Source organism: Ornithorhynchus anatinus, chromosome 5 (assembly GCF_004115215.2).
Source record: "Ornithorhynchus anatinus isolate Pmale09 chromosome 5, mOrnAna1.pri.v4, whole genome shotgun sequence".
Taxonomy (NCBI): domain Eukaryota; kingdom Metazoa; phylum Chordata; class Mammalia; order Monotremata; family Ornithorhynchidae; genus Ornithorhynchus; species Ornithorhynchus anatinus.
The window spans coordinates 72,180,233-72,199,541 of NC_041732.1; the positions used below are offsets into that span (position 1 = coordinate 72,180,233).

Sequence of the window (19,309 nt, forward strand, 5' to 3'; positions counted from 1 at the left end):
GGGCAATCAAGTAGTTAATCAGTTAATGATAGTTACTGCCCACTTATTGTCAGGGGAAGTTCTTCGGGGTGGGGGGTGGGGAGACACGGGACTTGTGGATTGGTGGTGGGAGGTGCTGGGAACTCTTTGGGTTGGTGTAGGGGTAGAGGCCCCTGGGGAATTTGGGCCCGAGGGCCTTGTGGGCTGGGTCTGGGATGGGGGGAGTCCTGGGAGTCGCATGGGTTGGAATGGGGGGTGCCGAGGACCTTTGGGTTATGGATGGGGGACCTGGCACCCTCAGGACTGGGACTGGAAGTGCTGTCGGTTGGGGTGGGAGGCTCTGAAAACCCTGCGGGTTTGGGGGGGTGCTCTGAGAATCCTGTGGGGTGGTGTAGGGGTACTGAGGGCTGGGTGAGCTGAGTCTGGGGGAGTTCTGGTGATCCTGGGGTTGGGGACCACAGTGAGTTTGAAGGGGCTCCGAGGACCTTGTGGGTTAGTAGTGGGTAGCCTGGGGGCTTGGTGGGCTGGGTCCGGGGGGAGTCCTGGGGATCCTGTGGGTTAGGGTCAGGGGGTACTGAAGAACCTGTAACCCACAGGGGCGAGGATGGGGAGGTTCCGAGAAACCTGTGGGTTGGAGTGAGGGAGCTCTGAAAACACTGTGGTTAGGGTTGGGGGGGCTCTAAGGATACTGTGGGTTAGGGTGAGGGTTGGGAGGACTCTGAGGATATTGTGAGTTAAGGGTAGGCCTGGGGGCCCGGACAGTGTTGGGTTGTTCCAGGTTGGAGAGAATCATGGGCCCTGGGTGGGTAGTCAGGGGAGGTGGTAGCCCTGAGGATCTTTCAGGCCCCGCCGTTTCAGCGTTGGCGTTGGGACCGGACGTGCTGCTACTCTCTGACCTAGTTCAGGGAAGAACCAGAGCCGGGGTCGGGGCTGGGGCCGGTGCTGGGGCGGGGCCTTCCGCTCAGAGGAAGTCCCCCAGCCCGGGGCAGGGAAGCCTCGAGGGAGCTGGGCCAGGAGGGGTGAGGGCAAGGGTGAGGGTCACTCCCTCTCCCGCTGAGCCCTGGCTTTCCCCAGATGCTGAACCCCGCTGTTTTATGCTCTGAAGTTGGAGATGGCAGAGGTTGGGGAGTGGAAGAGGGATACGGCCACTGGACAAGTCCCAGGGCTCAGAGTTAGGGGGTGAGAGGGGCCCAGGGGTTTCTGGAAACTACCAGCAGAGATCAAGAGAGTGGACAAGAAGGCCTCCCCTTTCTCTAGGCCAAGCCCTGGGTGCCCTGAAAAGTGCCCATTGTACTCAACCCTGGAGCGGGAGCAGATGGAGAGGGCACCTAGAGAGCCAGGAGCAGATGAGGGCATCCTGAGAGCCAGGAGAAGATGAGGAGGGCACTCTGAGAACCAGGTGCAAATGTAAAGGGCACCCTGAGACCAGGAGATGATGAAGAGGGTGCATCTTGAGGACCAGGAACAGATAAGGACACCCTGAAAACCAGGAACAGATAGATAGGGCACCCTAAGAACCGAGTCTAGAATCCTGACATGGGAGCAGGCGGCAAGCATGGCTTGGGGCCCGAACCCAGCCCCCTTCCTCCACCAAGGAGACTCACTCCCTCTTGCTGGCCCCACAGACCATCCTGCTGGTGGTTTTGGTGGCAGGGAGTGGGCCACGGGGGTTGGAAATGAGCACCTCACTGAGCACCCCAACCTCTGGAGCGGCAAATTTCAGTTTGGTCCAGAACCCCCACCAAAGAATGCCCCGGAGCCAGGAGTGCTCAGCTTCCCATTTCCTGGACAAGTCCAGCAAGTTGTGCTGCCAGAATTGCCCAGCAGGTGAGGAGACTGGGATGGGGTTCGGGGACAGGGATGGGGTTGAGGATGTGTCCGTTCATGGTTGTATTATACTTTCCCAAGCGCTTAGTACAGTGCTCTGCACACAGCGCTCAATATATATGACAGTGAATAATAATGTTGGTATTTGTTAAGCGCTTACTATGTGCCGAGCACTGTTCTAAGCGCTGGGGTAGACAGAGGGGAATCAGGTTGTCCCACATGGGGCTCACAGTCTTAATCCCCATTTTACAGATGAGGGAACTGAGGCACAGAGAAGTTAAGTGACTTGCCCACAGTCACACAGCCGACAAGTGGCAGAGCTGGGATTCGAACTCATGAGCCCTGACTCCAAAGCCCATGCTCTTTCCACTGAGCCACGCTGCTTCTCAGTGAATGAGGGGAAGAGAGGAAAGCAGGGTGAGGGGAGAAACATGGAGGCCTCTGGGCCCCTAGTACCCCGGGCTAACCCCCCCCAGGTTGGTCTTTCTCTTGTAGGGCACTTCCTGGTGACTCCATGCAGCAGCTTCGGGAGTCCTTCCTCTTGCCAGCCCTGCCGCCAGGGCACCTACCTGCCCAAAGAAAATTACAGTCGGAAATGTTTCCGCTGCCAAGAGTGTGACAAGGCGGGTGAGTGAACAGGACCACAGGCACCTTTTTAATTTTTAAAATTATTTTTATGGTTTTGGTTTACCATGTGCCAGGCACCATACTAAGCAATGGAGTAGATACAAGCTAATCAGGTTGGACAAGGTCCCTGTCCCATGTGGTTCTCAGAGTCTTTATCCCCCTTTTCCAGATGAGATAACTGAGCCACAGAAAAGTTAAGTGATTTGTCCAAGGTCACCCAGTAAACAAGTGGCAGAGTTGGGATGAGAACCTAGGTGTCCTGACTCCTAGGTCCCTGCTCTATCCACAAGACAACATTGTTTCTCATGTCTTTTCCGGAAGCAGAAAGGAGGCCTTGTCCCTCAGCCTCTCCAGCTCTAGCTCCAGAGGCCCCTCTGCTCTCTGCCCCACAACCCTGGCTGACCCCCCGGGAATGTCTCCCAGTCCTCCCGCCTCTAACCGTCTCTCCACCCGCCCCCCGTGCCTCCCTTCGGCCCAGCCCTGCAGGTCGCGATCGAGAACTGCTCGGCGACGGGGAACACGCGTTGCGGTTGCGCCCCTGGTTGGTTCAAAGAGTGCTTGGTGAACCGCTGCGAGGATGGCTCCCCCTTCTCCTGCCGCCTCTGCCTGGACTGCCACAAGCTCCACCGCCACAGCCAGGGACCCCGTGAGTCGTTCCCCCACCCTCAACCAACCCACCCACCCCGACCCCTCCGCCGCCCTCTCCAGCGGCCCTTCTCCCTAGGAACAGAAATAAGGCAGAGAACAATGAGGCACCAGTCAATAATAATGCTGGTGGTATTTGTTAATCGCTTACTATGTGCCAGATGCTGTACTAAGCACTGGGGTGGATATAAGCCAATCGGGTTGGGCACAGTCCCTGTCCCACATGGGCTCACAGTCTCAATCCCCAATTTACAAATGAGGTAACTGAGGCCCAGAGAAGTGAAGTGACTTACCCAAGGTCACAGAGCAGACAACTGGCAGAGCTGGGATTAGAACCCCTGACCTTCTGATTCCCAGGCCCATGCTCTATCCACTACGTCATGCAGTCAATGCTATTTTTTAGATAGGTACTATGTGCAGAGCACTGTACTAAGCAATTGGGAGAATATACTAAGCAACTGGGAGAATGCACTACAACAGAATTAGTGGACAGGTTCCCTGCCCATAACGAGCTGTAAAGCAATGTGAGCCCATGCGCTCCTTCCATCATGGATTACTTCAAAAAACACTTTTTGGGGGTGGGGGCTTTGGGGATCAGACTGCCTGTGAGCTCTATGGGGGCAGGGCCACCCTCACTGGCCGGTGCCGAGGAGCGGGCTTGGTCCCAGGCACACCCACCCACTCCGCCGGGTGCCGCATGGGTCCTGCGGGGCATGGAGACCGGGGCGGGGCGTGAGGGGCAGCAGGCCAGAGCTCCTGCTGCTCCAACCCCGGCAGCCACAAGAAGTCGTCCCTGGCTGACCACAGCGGTGGCTCCGTTAGATCTCTTGCCTCTAACTCCATCCTGGCATGAATTAATTTTTCCTTTCACCTCTCTCTCTCCCTCTTCCACCCCCCACTCCCCTGCTTCTCTCTCCAAGACTCTGCTGAGTGCTCCTCCGGAGCCCCCGCTCCTCCCCGCAACATGGAGCCGGTGTTGATTCTAGTTTCTGAAACAGTCTCCAACTGTGGACCCTGCTTATCCGGCTTCTATGAGGACCAGGGCAGCTGCTCCCCATGTCCCACGTAACTGCTCTCACTCCGGGTGGGCGCGGGAGGTTTCCAGGCCAACCCATGACCACGCCTGTCCTGCCCTCTGGTTCTCCCCAGAGGTCAGAGCTGGGGGTGCCCACCTGACTTGGTTTCTGGGCAGGAAAGCTGCCCCGGCTCTCCCCTGGCCCAGATGGAAATTCCCCTCCTCCTTGCCTGCTGACATTCTGGGGACCGAAAAGCTGAACGGGGTCGGGGTGGGAAAAGGAAGGGAGTCCCCTGAGGTCGGAGGGCTGGGGGAAAGAGGAATCCAGTAAAAATTGGGAACCGAGCACCCTCCGGACATCATCAGGAAAGAGAAGGCCTGATTTGGGAATGGGGCATCTGCTTAGACCCGGGGTTCAGGGTAGGAGGAGATGAGGCTGGATGGGGAGGGGATGGGATGGGGATGGGAGCTGGGTCTTTTGGCTTGGGCATCCTGGGCCAGGGGTCGCAGAGGGGGGCCATGATGGTTCCATGTACTTCCTTCGCAGGAAACCGTTTGACAGCTGCCCACAGGCCTGTGCAGGATACTGCTCCCAGATGGGTAGGAGGTAGAGGGATGTGGGGGTGGGGAGCGGGGAGAGAACAGGGCCGTTGCTTCTTCCGGGAGGAGAGAGGTTCGTAGTCTCCCAAGAGACCCTCACTCTTCCCTGCCACCCACCATCTCAGGGTCCTGGGTGCCGCTTCCTTTAACCGGGCTGATGGTGGTGCTGCTTTTCCTTGGGGGAACCCTCACCTACTGCTACTGGAAGCGTCGTCCCCCACAGTCTTCCAGCCGTGGGTATCACGGTAAGCCCTGCACTTCCTCCCACCCCTCGGGCTTAGCCCGTCCTCCTCAGCTCCCAGGGCACAGAGCGGTAGAAGATCCATCATGGAGGTTTGGGGGGGAAACTGAGGCCAAGATCAGGGTACTGAGAGTAGGATGGGGGGAGATGGGAGGGGAACCAGTTCAACGGCTGATTCCTCTTTGTCTCTAGTGGCAGATGAAGCTGTGGCAGAAGCACTGGCCCCGTCGTGGGTAAGAACACTAGAATCGTGGAAGGGCCCTCAAGAGGTCATTTGGTCCAGCACCCTGCCTCCAGGCAGGGGACTGCCTATGTCATCCGGACAGGTGGTTGTCTTTTCTGCCCTTGAAGGGCTACAGGGATGGAAACTTCCCAAACTCTCCTAGTTCTCTCTGAGGGTGGGAGCCAGCTTTCTTTGGGGATATTAGCATTTGCTGGCAGCTCTTCATTTCAGGGTTTTGGGGCCATGATCCCACCCCCAAACCCTTCCACCCGCACCCCAGGCCCTTCCTGACCATAGGGCACCCTGACTACAGTGTCCAGTGGCAGGAGACAGGCATTCTAGCCCAATTCCCAGTACCTTATGGCCTGTCGAGTCTCTGGTGGGGTCTAGCTGCCCCTGCCTTCCTTGGACCGATGGGCAATGGGGTTATTTGCTTCCAGGCCCCTGTGCCGCTGCTTGTGGAAAGCCCCCCGACCCTCCCCGCCCTGACCACCACGTCCAGTCAACAGAAGGTCTGCGACCTCCAGCTGCTGGGGAGCAACTGTGTCGCCAGCGCCCCGCTGGCCCACGAGGCTCCCTGTCCGGAGGACACGTGGCTCCTGCCCTGGAGCCAGCTGCCCGCTGGCAGAGGAAGCGGTGAGCTCCGTGGGACTGGGTTTCCTGAGAGGGTCAAAGGGCGGGTCAGGGCACCCTTCATCCTCCCCACGGAACCACCGGGATGACGGGGGGGACGGAGGGAGGTGGGCGCTGCCGAAGACCCCCGCCTGAATGCTCAGCGTCCCATTGCCCCCAGGCCCGGCGGCCGGATCGCTTCTGCAGCCGGGCCCGCAGCTGTACGATGTGATGGACGCGGTGCCGGCGCGGCGCTGGAAGGAGTTCGTACGGACCCTGGGGCTGCGGGAGGCGGAGATCGAGGCGGTGGAGGTGGAGGTGGTGCGCTTCCGCGACCAGCAGTACGAGATGCTCAAGCGCTGGCGCCAGCAGCAGCCCGCCGGACTGGGGGCCGTCTACGCCGCGCTGGAGCGCATGGGCCTGGACGGTTGTGCCGAGGAACTCCGCAAGCGCCTGCAGCGCGGGCTCTGAGGCGCGGGGGGGGGGGGGGGGGGGAAGGGGACGGGTGGCGGGTGGGGGCTGCGGGGTGAGGCTGGGGGGTGTCTCCCTCCTTCTCACCCACGACTCAGGACCCCCTTCCCTCTGGTCACCTTGGCCCAGGGACGGCGCTGAGCCCGACCCCCACCGGCCGTCCCCACGGGCCCCGGAGCAGGTCCCCGGGAGCCCGGGGCTGGTCGAAGCTCTAAGTATGGTTACTTATGCGTGTAGACATCTTATGTCACTTATTGTCTCTCTCACTCGGCCCTGCGTAGCAGCGGCCGAGCGGTCGGCTCCCCACTTTCCTCGGTTTCCCCCGTACCCCGGCAATCGGCCGTGGGCTTCTTAGCTGCTTCTCGGGTGGGCCTCACACTCTTCCTGTCTTGAGTGAGCGCAGACCTCGGCAGCATCCTCATTAAACCTCTGTAGCCCTGCTCATGTCCGGCTGCGTTATCGTAACGATGATGATGATGATGATATTAGTTAAGGGCTGACTATGTGCCAAGCACTGGGTTAGTTTCAAGATAATCAGGTTGGAGAACACAACTCTGACCCATATGGGGCTCACAGTCTAAGTAGGGAAGGAAATTGAGGCACTGAGAAATTAAGTGACTTGCCTAAGGTCTAGAGCAGGCAAGCGGCAAAATCGGAATAGAACCCAGATCCCCTGATTCCCGATCCTCTGCTCTTTCCACTAGACCCCAGTGCCGTTCGCCCTGAACGGGAATGGGGATGGGGAGGAAGAAGCACCGAGGGAGAGAGTCCGTGTTGGGAATGAGGGCTTGTCTTTGGGTCGGAGAGAGATCACCAAGGCCGCAGTGAACAACAACCTTACATCTGGCTGAGGGACCTAGGAAGAAAAAGTCGCCACAGAGGCCTGAAGAATGCGGTTATTGGCTCAACCCTGCGATCTCCTTACTCGGAATGGCTTATCAGTGGAGGCGAGGCTGAGGTCTGGAAAGCGGAGCGTTTTTCGGTGTTCCTCCCGATGGGAGGGCGGCACGAATTGGTCAATCAGTCGATCGCAAGGGAAGAAAGTCCAATAGCCATTGAGACAAAAGTCCCCAGACCCGAGGCGGAGGGTTAATTCCTTTAATGAGGCAAGGGATGAAGCTGAGGGGCAGAGAGCAGGAGACGGCACCCTGCAGTGGGCTCCGGGACAAACATGCCGAAAACGTCTAGAAAACCCCCCTCAATCTGGGTTCTCTCTCCCCAGATGCTCCAACGGCAAAGAAGTGGGGGAAGGAGGAATGTGGCAGCTGATGAATCTTCGCTGGGGCGGGGAGGGTGAAGGGGAGGCGATTTTTATATTTTCAAAACTCCACTTGCCAAATAGAAACGTAGAGGCGAAGGGGTTGGAGGAGCTAGGTGCTGGCCCGGTGGCAGGAAAGGAAAGGATCAGGCCCGCCTCCCGGGGCCCACGCTACTGTCGGGCCGTCACACCAGGAAAATCTCTGCCGCCGCTAAAGGTTGGGAGGGCAGGGGAGAGGAAGAGGAGGAGAAGGAGAGGAGAAGGGGAAAGAAGGGGGAAGAGGGAGAGGGAGGAGAAGGCAGAGCAGGGAAAGGAGGAACAGGGGAAAGAGGAGGAGGGGGAAGAAGGAGAAGGGAGAGGACGGAGAGGGAGAGGAGGGGGAAGAAGGAAAAGGGAGAGGAAGGGGAGGGAGAGGAGGAGGAAGAGCGGTGGAGGAGAAGAGTGGTAAATCTTCAGCTTCTGGTAAACAAATGACTGAGGAAGCGCAAGCGCAAGCGCGAAAGAGAGAGAGAGATAGCGATCGAAGCTGGGGAAATGAACGGGGAGTTGCAGGGAGGGGGTGGGCGAGGCACCTGACGGGGAGCGGGAGCGGAGATGACGGTATATTGCGGGGGAGGGGAGAGGTGGATTTAGGTCAGATTCCGCTTGAGAAAAACCCCTTCGAAGCGTCCGGATAGCCCAAGGCTGAGTTCACCCAGCAATTTTTCAGTGCCATTGAGGAAAAACGAAAAAGGACGGGGCTGGGGAGGGGCGGGAAGAAGAGGCTGGGTGTACACGCTGCGACAGAAAAGGAACTTCCAAACTGTATGCAAACTACCATGCGAACCAGCGTCACTTAGTTCGGAATCAAAGGCTCCGGCTCTTCTGTTGGGCGGCAGCGCGTTGGTGTTACAACTAAGCGTTCTGGGAAGGAAGTCAGCGGAGAAAAGCGGACAAAAGCGCTTTAGCGAGGAACGGTCACTGTTAGCGCGTTAATGGGGTGGAGGTTAGGATGGGGAGGGCGCGGGGGCGTCGCAGACTCCAGCGTCCCCACCCGTTCCAGCCGCCTCCGAATGAGCAGGTGGCGAAGATGAGGAGCTCAGGGAGGGATGGGAGATTCAGAAATGGGGAGCGTGGGAGAGAGAGGTGCAGTCTGTCCGGCTCCTAATGCTTCGCTATGTCTCCTTTCTTCAGGATTATCTGTCTCTGCCAGGGCGCTAGTTTGGTCTCGTCATACCCAAGAGTCCTGAGTTTTTCTGACTGCTCCTTCTCCTTCCGCTCCTCTTCTTTCCTCAGAGTTTCCTCCTCTTTTCTGGTTACACAATTACAAATGTCAGTCAATAGCGGAGGCTATTTGCGGGGGGAGGGATAAATGAACAAGGGCGAACAGCCGAGGCAACCGCGGGGAAGGGATGGACGAACGGGGCGAACAGCCGAGGCTACCGCGGCGGAGGGAAAGAAGAACAGGGGCGAACAGCCGAGGCTACCGCGGGGGAGGGATGGACGGAACGGGGCGAACAGCCGAGGCTACCGCCGAGGAGGGCTAGAACGGGCTGAATAGCCGAGGCTACCGCGGAGGAGGGCTAGAACAGGGTTGAACAACCGAGGCCACCGCGGGGTAGGGCTAGAACAGGGTTGAACAGCCGAGTCTAACGCGGGGGAGAGCTAAAAGAACAGGGGCGAACAGCAGAGCCTATAGCGGTGAAGAGAGACCCGAACAGTGGCGAACAGCCGAGGCTACCGTGAGGGCGAAAAGGGGAGAGGGCAGCAGGTGAGGCAACTGCTGAAGAAGCGTGGAGGACAGGGCGGCAGCCGAAGCTACCTCGGGGGAGGGGCGAATAACCGAGGGGAACGGAGGGTTTTCGGAGTGGGAGACGAATTCTGTCGGGCCGGGTGACACTCACCGTTTCTGCTCCCTGGAAGGTAAAGGGGAAGGAGAAAAAAGGTCACAGCGAGCCCCCGCCTCCAGTCCCCTTCGCGTGCCGCGTCCCGCGTCCGGCGACCCGCTCACCTCTCCTCCTCCAGTTTCTTCCGCAGGATGTCTCTTCTCCAGGCCGGCATGCTGGCCAGGCGCGCCTCCTCCTCCTGCTCCTGAAACACAACCACAGTCGCTCAGGGGAAGGGGGAAGAGAACGAGCGGGAGAGGAAAGGAGGGAATTGGGTCTGGGGGCGCGGGCAGGGGCGGGAGGAGGAGGCGGGGGGGAGAGCTGCCGCAGGAGGTGCCGACACGTCCTGGCCACTCCGCGGTCCCGCGGCCCCAGGCTCGTAGATCCACTCGGCCTCGACGAAGGCCTCTCTCACCGCATGTATCGCGACATAGGCGCGGGATGGGGAGGAGGCTAGCGCGATAGGTTGTCACGGCGACCGGCCGGGACGAGGCGCAGCTCCCGGGAGGAGGGGGAGAAGGAGGGAGGGGCTGGGGCGGGGGTGGACAGCAGCTGAGGTCGCGGGATCAACCGGACCCGCAGGGCTGCCGTCAGGGGGTGGGTCTTCGGAATTCGGGGAGAAGGAGCGTGGCTGCCTCTGCGGGGAGAGGATGCAGGGCCTGGCGTGAACCCCACCCGGACATTCCCAGGCTGATCAGCGCTCCCCGAGGCCCACCCGGAACGGACAAGGGCGAGCAGAGGCGGAGGGACCGGATTGTCCCGCCTTCCTCCTCCTTCCCCTCTCCGGCGACGCTGACGCCTCTCCAGAGAAGGGGGCTTTATTGTTCGCCGCGTTACAAAAGGAGGAAGGGGCAAGCACACATCACACCGCATGGCGACCAGCTCCGGGGAACGGCCGGATCGCCATTTTTAACCCCCAACCCGGGCAGAGCCGAAGGTCAAAGTCGGCCCTGCCCGACCGGAGGGTGTTGGGCCTAGCCGGTCCTCAAGGAGAGGAGGGCAGAGGAGGCGTTCTAGGGAAGCGGCGGGGCCCCTTGGTCCGTCCCGTCAAGGAGCCTGTAAGTCGAGGGTCGCTGAGGCTGCCCCCCACCCCAGAACCGGGGCCGGGGGGGGGGCGGCATTGTTTCGGCTCCTTTCCTCGCCGCGCTAGCTCTCCTAGATCCCGGCCCCATTTTGGGAAGCCTTGTCCGGCCTGGGCCTCCGTTCCCAAGCCCGTCTGACCGACGATTCGGTCCACAGAGGCCGCAGCATCGGTGCGGCCTGCGCCCTGGTTGCTGCCCGTCAGGGATCGTTGCTGCCCCGGGCTGGGGAGGGAGGCGGGGGGCGGAGGGGCGGAGGGCGACCCTTCCCCTGGCCGCCTCTCAGATGTCGAACATCTCCGCCTCCTTCTCCTTCCAGAACGAGAAGCTGCGGTCGATGTAGCGGCAGATGTCCTCGTTGCTGAATTCGCCCAGCTCGGCCACCAGCTGCAGGGAGTCCTCCCGGCCCAGAGTCCCGACGGGGCCCGAGGCCGGGCCGGGGGCGCTGCCCGGACGCTCCGCCCGGGGGGACGGCGGACAGGCCGGGGCCCCGGGGGCCTGGGACAGTTCCGGGGGCGCCGCCGTTGGCCGCGCCCCTTCCTCCTCCTCCTCTTCCTCCTCCTCCTTCTCCTCTCCGGGCTCCTCCGGCTCCTGGGCGGGCTCCGCGCTGTCCCCGAAGAACTCCAACTTGAGGTCCTCGAAGCCGTCGAGCCAGCCGCGCCTCCCGGCCTCCACGTCCTCCAAGACGGCGCGGTGGAAGCTTCGGATCAGCTCCCACGGGTGGCTGCCCAGCCGGTCGAACATCTCGTAGCAGAGCAGATGGCGGAACTTGCGCTCCTCGCGGCTCATGCCCATCTCCAGCAGCTGGAAGTAGCCGAGCATGAAGAGGTCCAGGGTGAGGCCGTCGTAGCGCACCGGGGTCCCGCCCACGGGCGGCAGGAACTGCTCGGGCCAGTAGAGCCCCGGCTCCCGGCCCCGCAGCGGCTGCGGGGGAACCTGCCGCATGAGGCTCCGCCAGTGGCCCAGCAGCCGGCCCACCACCTGCCTCTGCTTCATGAAGGTCAGCAGGCGCGCGTCCTCGCTGGGCCCGGGGCCGGGGCCGCCATCCGTCGGCTCGGTCCCGCCAGGGTCCGTGTCCCCGGGCTCCTCCGTCGCCGTGGCCGCCGCCGCCAGCACCTCGGGCCGCAGCCGGCGCACCGGTCCCTGGCCGGGCCTCCCGGCGCCGCTGCACGTCCACTTGCGCCAGTGCTCCAGGAACAGGTAGACGATGCGCTCCTTCCTCATGTCGATGTAGTCCTGCACACCACGCAGCTCCGGGGGCCGCGGGAGGCTCCAGTGGAGCGGCTCCGCCTCGAACGGGGCCGGGACCTGGGCCTCTCCCGGTTCCCCAGGCGGGTGGAGGCAGGCCTGCTGGTGGGAGGCCCCGTCCGGCTGGAGGGAGGCCCCGTCCAGGTGGAGGGAGGCCCCGTCCAGGTGGAGGGAGGCCCCGGCCGGCTGGTGGGACACCCTAGCTAGCTGGAGGGAGGCCCCGGCCGGTCGGTGAAAGTCCCCATCCGTCTCGGGCCCGTTGGGCGCGGGCTCCGTCCCTAGACCCCGTTCGGGCGGGAAGGCTTCGACCAGGCCGGACACGTAATCCTCCTCCAGGATGGGCTCGCGGGCGGGCAGCGAGAGTTTGCGGCGGGGGCAGCGCGGCGCGGGGGGCCGGTCCTGCAGGTGCCGCTCGTAGTTGACCTTGAGGTCCTTGACCGAGACGCCGCACTCCAGGATCTCCCGCCGTACCTCCTCCCGGCTCCAGCGGAAGGACTGGGAGCGCCCCAGGCCCGGCGGCCCGGCCTCCGGGGGCCGGCCCGAATCCGCCACCACCAGGTCGGCCACTCGGCCCGCCCGCCCGCCCAGCGCGGCCAGCAGCACGGCCATGCTCCGCAGCAGCGTGGAGATCTTGCTGCACCAGGCGGGGAGGTCGTCGGCGCGGCCCTGCATGCGCCGGGGGTTCACGGTGAAGTGCTGGTTGGCCAGCGCCGCCGAGACGGGCAGCAGCTGCTGCAGCTCCAGCTCCAGCTGTTCCAGCTGCGTCTCCACCTTCTGCACCTTGAGCATCACCTGCAGGTTCTCGATCTGCTGCTCGATGCGGTTAATGTCCTCCTCTGTCATGAGCTCCCCGAAGGGCCCCAGCATGGCATTGTGCGCCCGCGAGTACCTCCAGCCCTCCGGGTGACAGCAGCAGCAAGAGCCGGGCTCCAGCTAGAGGCGGGAGACAAGAGAGGGGAGGAAAGCGTCTCCCTCGGCCCGGCCCGGCCCGGCCCGGCCCGGCCCGCTGGCTCGAGGCTTTACATGTCCCGGGTGGTGTAATGGCGAGGCCGGCCGGGCTGCAGGGCCCGGGCTGCGCTGCAGGGAGGCGGCGGCGGCGGCGGCAGGCGAGGCGGAGGAGGAGCGGGGCGCTCGCTGCGACGTGCGGGGCCGACTCGGCTCAGGCGCTCGCTGGTCGAGGTTCCCGCCACTGGTCGCTCATTACATCACCGAGGGAACATGTAAAAGGTATTTAACCCAGCAGCGACCCCTCAGCCGTCTTCCCCGGGGCGGGGGGTGGGGAGGAGGAAGGAGAGGACGAGCGAAGGGGAGAGGCTGCGGTTAACCGCCTAGTCCCGGGCCCCCTGCTCCCGGCCCCAGCCAAGAGGGCCCGCACGGGGGTCGGGCGGGACGGGTGCGGGGAGCAGCGACTCTGCACGCTGAGGACTGCGGACAGCCTTGCAGCTCGGGCTTGGACGGGTGAGAAAACTTCACGAGGGAGGGAGAGGGGATGAGGGGGACGGAGGCCTGGCCCAGGACTAAAAGCTGACGAAGTCCAGGACCTTAGAGGGGGCAGACATCAGCCCGGCGTTTCGAGCCTCTGCTCTGGTCCTACAGAGCGCTGAGCTCCTGGAGCACCGGGCAACCGACTGGTCGGTCCGAGGAACGCCCCCCAAATCAAATAAAAACAGGACTGGACCCAGAGGTCTTCTCGGGACAAGAAGGACGAAGGTCCTTCGAAATGGGGTCAGCACGCGGGGGGAGGGGAAGGGCCTCTGCTTTGGCCTAGAAAGGCAAGGGGCGCTTCCTGAGGTGGGGAGGTATGTTAGCCCACACTTGACAGCAGAGGTGCGAGGGTGGGTTTTTAAGGGAGAGCGGCTGGTGGAGTTTTATTGGTAGGGAAGAATCCGATTTAGGGCCGGGAGGCGGGGGAATGGACCGCTTTTTCTAGCCTGGTTCAGAAGCACTTGTCCGAGACACGGAATGGGCGAATCTGGGAACCCGGTCCGGGCACAGCAGTGGGGAACCGATCAGTCAATTGAATTTATCGAGTGCCTACTGTGAGCTGACTTTCCCAACCACTTAGTACAGTGCTCGGGACGCAGTAAGCCCTTAATAAATATGATTGAATGCATGAATGCCGAGCACCGTACTAAGCGCTTGGGAAAGTACAATACAGCTGAGTTGGGGGAAACAATGGCCCCGCCCCCAAGAAGCTGGGAGGTGCCGGGCCCCATCGCCCCACGGAGTGTGGGGACGGTAGGAGGAGGTGGAAGGTGGGGGGTGTCCTGCCCTACTGAGAGCTCACCTCCTCCAGGAGGCCTTCCCAGATTGAGCTCCCCCTTTCCCTCTGCTCCTCCTCCCCTCCACCCTCTGCTCTTCCCCCTTCCCCTCCCCTCAGCACTGTGCTCATTTATATATATTATTTTGTTTATTTTATTTTGTTTATGAGGTTATATCTCCTTGAGTCTATTTATCTTGATGATGTTGTCGTTTTGTTTTGCTCTGTTTTGCTTTGCTGTCCGTCTCCCCCGTTTAGACTGTGAGCCCGTTACTGGGCAGGGATCGTCGCTATCTGTTGCCGAATTGTACATTCAAGCTCTTAGTACAGTGCTCTGCTCACAGTAAGCGCTCGATAAATACTTTTGAATGAATGAGTGAATGCGAGGCAGCGTGAGGGCCGGGCCGCGGAGGAGAGGCAGTGTCTGAAGTCTCTCGGGGCCGGGGGGCGGGGTAGGAAAAGAGGGAGGGTCCGCCAAGAGTCGCCCCCCTCCCCCTCCGGGCTCCGTGCCCACCTTGCGCCGCTGCTCCTCCTCCTCCTGCATCTTCAGCTGCAGCTTCCGCACCATGACCTGCCGCTTCCACTCGGGGATGGGACGACCCTGCTCGTCGTACGTGGGGATCAGCGCCTCGATGTCCAGCTGCGCGCTCGGCGCCGGGGCCAGAAGCGGGGCGCCGCCGTTGAGGACCGGCTCGGGGGCGCTGGCCGCGCCGGGGCCGGGGCCGGCCGGGGCGGGGGGACTCCTCGCCGGGGACGGGGGCGGGGGCGAGGCCGGAGAGTCCACCTGGAGGGGGAGGTGGGGAAGGGAAAGTCAGAGCTGAGCGCCGGAGCCGGGCTCGGGGAGGCCAGGCCGGCGGCGAGGGGACGGGGCGGGCCGGGTCGTACCAGGGAGGAGGGCTGACCGCTGCCCGAGAACACGGTGGTCAGCCCCTTGCTTTGCGGCGTGGGCTTCAGACTCTTGCCCGCCTTGATTTCAGCCAGCAGCTCCGAGTTGTCGCCCGTCGGGGACATCATGTTGAAGGACTTGGTACCTGGGGGAGAGGACAGGTCCCCTTTCCCGCCGCCGTCCCACCTCCCGCCCCACGGAAGCCGGTTCCCTCCCCGCGGGCCGCGGATGCCCAAGGGAGCAAAGGCCGTCGAGCTCGCTCCCCTGTGACTTCGGGGAAGCCCAAGTGCCAGGCCGGAGCGGGGTCGGCCGGGCATCAGCCCTGGGGGACCCGTCGCCTTGGGAAAATCAGGTGTGTCTGGTCCAGATCCTCCCTCCGGACCTACGGGGGTGGGCGGCCATTCCTCCGGGGAGCCAGCGGGCTTCTCAGCAGAAAACCCCCCAGCGGGGCGTCCCTCTCCCCGGGGTCCGGCCGGCCCCCTTCCCTGCTGCTCTAGGGCGGCCCCTCCATCCGCCCCGCAGCCCCCTCCTCGCAGCCCCCTCCCCGCATCCCCGTCCCCGCCGCCCCCCCGACCGGACCGGTCCTCACGCAGCGAGGCCGGGCCAGGTGGGCGTCTGCCAACCCTGGCGGAGCGGCCGCCTGGAGGCTCCTCCTGAGCGGTCATGGCGGATCCGAAGCTGGTCCCGGGCTGGGGCGGCGGGGAGAAGTAAATCCCGGTCCCCTGCCGTCCGGCCGCACGGTGACAGCTCCGGCTTGACCGGCGCGACCTTTGCCCCTTCGGTGCCTCCCCGCGGGGCCGGCCGGGGCGGGGCGGGCTGAGAAGAGCCCGGTAACGCCCGCCTCGCTGTGTCAGCACGGCCCGGCGAACCTTGAACCCCGCCGCCGGCCCGCAGCTGGAAATGGGACCCAGGAGTCTGGCATCCCCCCACCCCCCTCCACCCAGTAGCTCAGCAAAGCCTCGGGGCGCTGCCCTGCGCGGGGGCGGGAAGGCCGGGATCCTGTGTTTCCCTGCCCTTGGATAGATAACAGGCAAAGCAGCCGCCGCCTGTGCTTTTCCTAGTCATTTGCGTGCCGGGTTCGAGGATGGAGGGCGGAGGGGATGGCAGGGTGGAGACAACCAATAGCTCAATAGCCCAATAACCCAATAGCCAGGCCGCTTGTCCTGGGGCGGAGAGATGTGTGACCTGACCGCGGGGCTGGGGGGCGGGGGGGTGGCGGTTGAGTGGGATGGCAGTCCACGGGCCCAGTGCCACGGGTTCATTTCCCTAGGCAAAACGGGCGGCGAGGGACGAGGGGAGGGAGGGCGATGGGAGGGACAGGGGAAGGACTGGGGAAGCTTGGGGAAAAGGAGGGCGAGAGGAATGGGGCGCGCTGGTTGCAACCGTATGAAAGGGGGATGTCCGGGGGAGGGCCCGAGGGAAGGAGTAGGGACCGGACGCGGGAAGAGGAATGAGGAGGGCCCGGAGAGGGGAGGGCGCGGATAAGGATAAGGCACTGCCTGCAGTGGGATGAAAGTGGGACGTTGGTGTGAGGGGAGAATATGAGGCGTCGAGGGGAGAGGGCGAGGGATGGAGCCAGAATGGGGAGAGGGAGAGGAATGAAGGGCGCTGGGTGGGGGTGAATATGAGGCATCGAGGGAAGAGGGCGAGGGATGGAGTCAGGATGGGGAGAGGAATAGGGAACACTGAGGGGTGAATATGAGGCGTCGAGGGGGAGAGAGTGTAAAAGGAGCCGGAGTGAGGAGAAGAATGAGGGGCGTTGGGGGGGAAGGGGAGTGAATGTGAGGCATCGAAGGGAGAAGGCGAGGGAAGGAGCCAGAATGGGGAGAGGAATTGGCAACACTGAAGGGAAGGGGTGAATGTGAGGCGTTGGAGGGGGGAATGTGAGAGCGTCATGGGGAGAAGCCGAGGAAAGGAGCCGGGATGGGGAGAGGAATGAAGAGCGCTGCGGGGAAGAGAGGTCCATGAAAACAATGGAAGAAGCGGGAAGCGCTGGGGTATGTGGGGCGAGAGGAGCATGGAGGAATGGGGTATTGTTGGAGGGAGGGGAAGGGAAGGGCGGTGAGCACGGGGGGCTCCGGTCGTGGCCTCTCGCACCCCTGGGAGCAGCCGGGAGAAACTTTCCTGCTCTCTCCGCCCCTTCCCGACTTTCCAACAACAACTGCGGCCCTGAATCTCGACTCAGTTTCCTTCTGAGCCCCTAGCTTCCCCGCCGCCCGGTCTCTTACCTCCCCATCTAAACTTCTCCCCTCGACCCTATCTGCGATCCCCTCCCCAACCAACCGATATTGAGCACCGCCCCCAGCCCCAAAGCCTCCGACAGGCAGGGACAGGCAGAAAGAAAGAAGCAAGTGGCCGTACTCACTCTTCCTGCGCCTCAAAGCTCTCACTTCTACGAGGCAGGGAGAGAAGCGACAGAGCAGTTAGGAGGGAAGGGACCCGGAAATGGGGGAGAAGGAGGAGGAGGAGGAGGACAACCAGAAAGAGGACAGAGAGCATCTGCAACCTGGCTGAACAGGAGTGGAAGGAAGGAGTGAGGGGAGAGGAGAGGAAGAAAGGAGGAGGAAGAAGAGAAGGTGGGGAGCAGAGGAACCCCCCCAGGACCAGCCTTCTCCCCAACCCTAGGGGTGGTTTGGAGCACAGCTGGACTCTTGTTCCTAGGAGGAAGGGATTCAGGAGTCATAGCCCATCCACTCCACCTCTTAGATCCTCCTCAAACTGCTTCTTCCTTCCCCAAGGCTGATGGTGGGTGGCTGGTTGGGACTGAATCTTGGAAAATAGGAACTGGATTCAGGAAACCTCTTCTCCATCCTTGCCTGCATGGAGGGGCCCAGGGGATCCAGGGCCAGGCTGTTAGGGACAGGGTGAGGTAGTACCCTAGGGCACTTCCTGGGGTCTGTGAGAGACTGTAAGCTTCTCCTCTAGACTGTAAACTCATTGTGGGCACAGAACATGTCTGTCAACTTTGTTATATTGTACACTCCCAAGCACTCAGTTCAGTGCTCTGCACATAGTGTGTGCTCCATTGATTCTGGATTGATTGGACTCTAGCTTTCTGGATTGACCGTCTTGGTGTCCTGGTTAGGCCGAGTTTATACTTCTGGACAAAAAGGAAGCAGCATGGCCTCGTAGAAAGAGCACAGGCCTGAGAGTCAGAGATCCCGAGTTCTAATCTCGGCTCTGCCACTGGTCTGCTGTGTGACTTTGGGCAAATCCCTTAATTTCTCTATGCCTCAGTTTCCTCAACTGTAAAATGGGGATTCAGTACTTAAACTGTGAGCCCCATGTGAGACAGGGACTGTGTCCAACCTGATAGCCTTGTATCTCTACCCCAGCACTTAAAACAATGCTTGACACAAAGGAAATGCCAATAAGTACCATAATTAATGAAGGATGAAGCGGGGCCTCCTGCCTAGCATAGGTAGATCTGGGATGGCTATGGGGAAGGATTCCCTTGAGGCCTTTTTCAGCTTCTAGAGAAATTCAAGGAAATCTGGAGCCCAATCTGACCCATCTAGACTCTGTTTGGAATCACTCTTTCCTTGTGCCTGCCTAGCAAGGCCCTGCTCTGACAATGCTCCTGGGTCAGGGCTGACCAGAACAGGGCTGGAGTCTCCTCCGTTCCCGGCAAACTAGGGTCTGAACTGGGCCCCAGTCTGGCTGGCTTCCTTAATGCTGATCCAGCCTGTTCCACCAGGCTACCCAAGCCTGAGCAAGCTAGAAGCAGCATGCCCTAGAGGAAAGAACGTGGGCCTGGGAGTCAGAGAACCTAGGTTCTAATCCCAGCTCTGCCACCTGTCTGCTCTGTGACCTTGGGTAAGTCACTTAACTTCTCTGGGCTTCAGTTTCCTCACCTGTAAAATGGGGATTAAGGCTGTGAGCTCTGTGAGCCCTATGGCAGCTCTGTGACAGGGACTGTGTCCAACTCGATTATCTTTTATCTACACTAGAGCTTAGTACAGTGCCTGGCACATAGTGGCACATATGGCACACAGTTAAGTACATAGTGCTTAACCATTACCACAGTTATTATTATTATTATACACCTCCCCCAAATCCCATCCCAAAGCCACCATATCCCTCTTCCAACCTGATTCCAAGTAAATAGGGTCTTTGGGACTGCCCCTCTAGACTGCAAGTTTGTTGTGGGCAGGGAAAATATCTACCAACTCTGTTATGTTGAACTCTCCCAAGCACTTTATGTAGTGCTCTGCACAGACTGAGTGCTCAATAAATGTGATCGATTGATTACCCCAGCTGACCCCTCTGCGGGATGTATGATGGTGCTAGTCCAAAGGAGTAGGGTAGGGTAGCTCTGGTTCTGCTCACAAATCCCCCCTGCCAGTGCTTAGCCCAGTTTTGGACACATTGTAAGCAGTTAGCAAATGCTGTGACTATTATGGTTATTATTAGTCAAAGTCAGGTCAGATTGAAGCTGGCTTGACTTTTCCTGGACTTGCAGCATTGGCTAAA

The 19,309-nt window shown here is 61.3% G+C and overlaps 2 protein-coding genes across 2 annotated transcripts in view; one reads left to right on the plus strand and one right to left on the minus strand.

Moving 5' to 3' along the window:
* The first annotated feature begins 623 nt into the window (after positions 1-623).
* On the plus strand, positions 624-6,240 carry TNFRSF25 (TNF receptor superfamily member 25). The gene is made up of 9 exons (XM_029065968.2): positions 624-1,806; positions 2,302-2,433; positions 2,912-3,079; positions 3,999-4,143; positions 4,641-4,693; positions 4,819-4,938; positions 5,127-5,167; positions 5,598-5,793; positions 5,951-6,240. The coding sequence occupies exons 1-9, from the start codon at positions 1,656-1,658 to the stop codon at positions 6,238-6,240; spliced, it is 1,296 nt and encodes a 431-aa protein (XP_028921801.2). The 5' UTR covers positions 624-1,655.
* Positions 6,241-7,307: 1,067 nt separating this feature from the next.
* The window catches only part of ESPN (espin), a 58,520-nt gene continuing 46,518 nt past the window's right edge, over positions 7,308-19,309 (minus strand). The window contains exons 11-15 of the mRNA XM_039912086.1: positions 14,836-14,981; positions 14,465-14,734; positions 9,489-9,568; positions 9,382-9,393; positions 7,308-8,789 (exon numbers count right to left, since the gene is read on the minus strand). Coding sequence (XP_039768020.1) covers positions 8,642-8,789; positions 9,382-9,393; positions 9,489-9,568; positions 14,465-14,734; positions 14,836-14,981 — 656 coding nt within the window. The 3' untranslated portion in view covers positions 7,308-8,641. The remainder of the gene's footprint in view (positions 8,790-9,381; positions 9,394-9,488; positions 9,569-14,464; positions 14,735-14,835; positions 14,982-19,309) is intronic.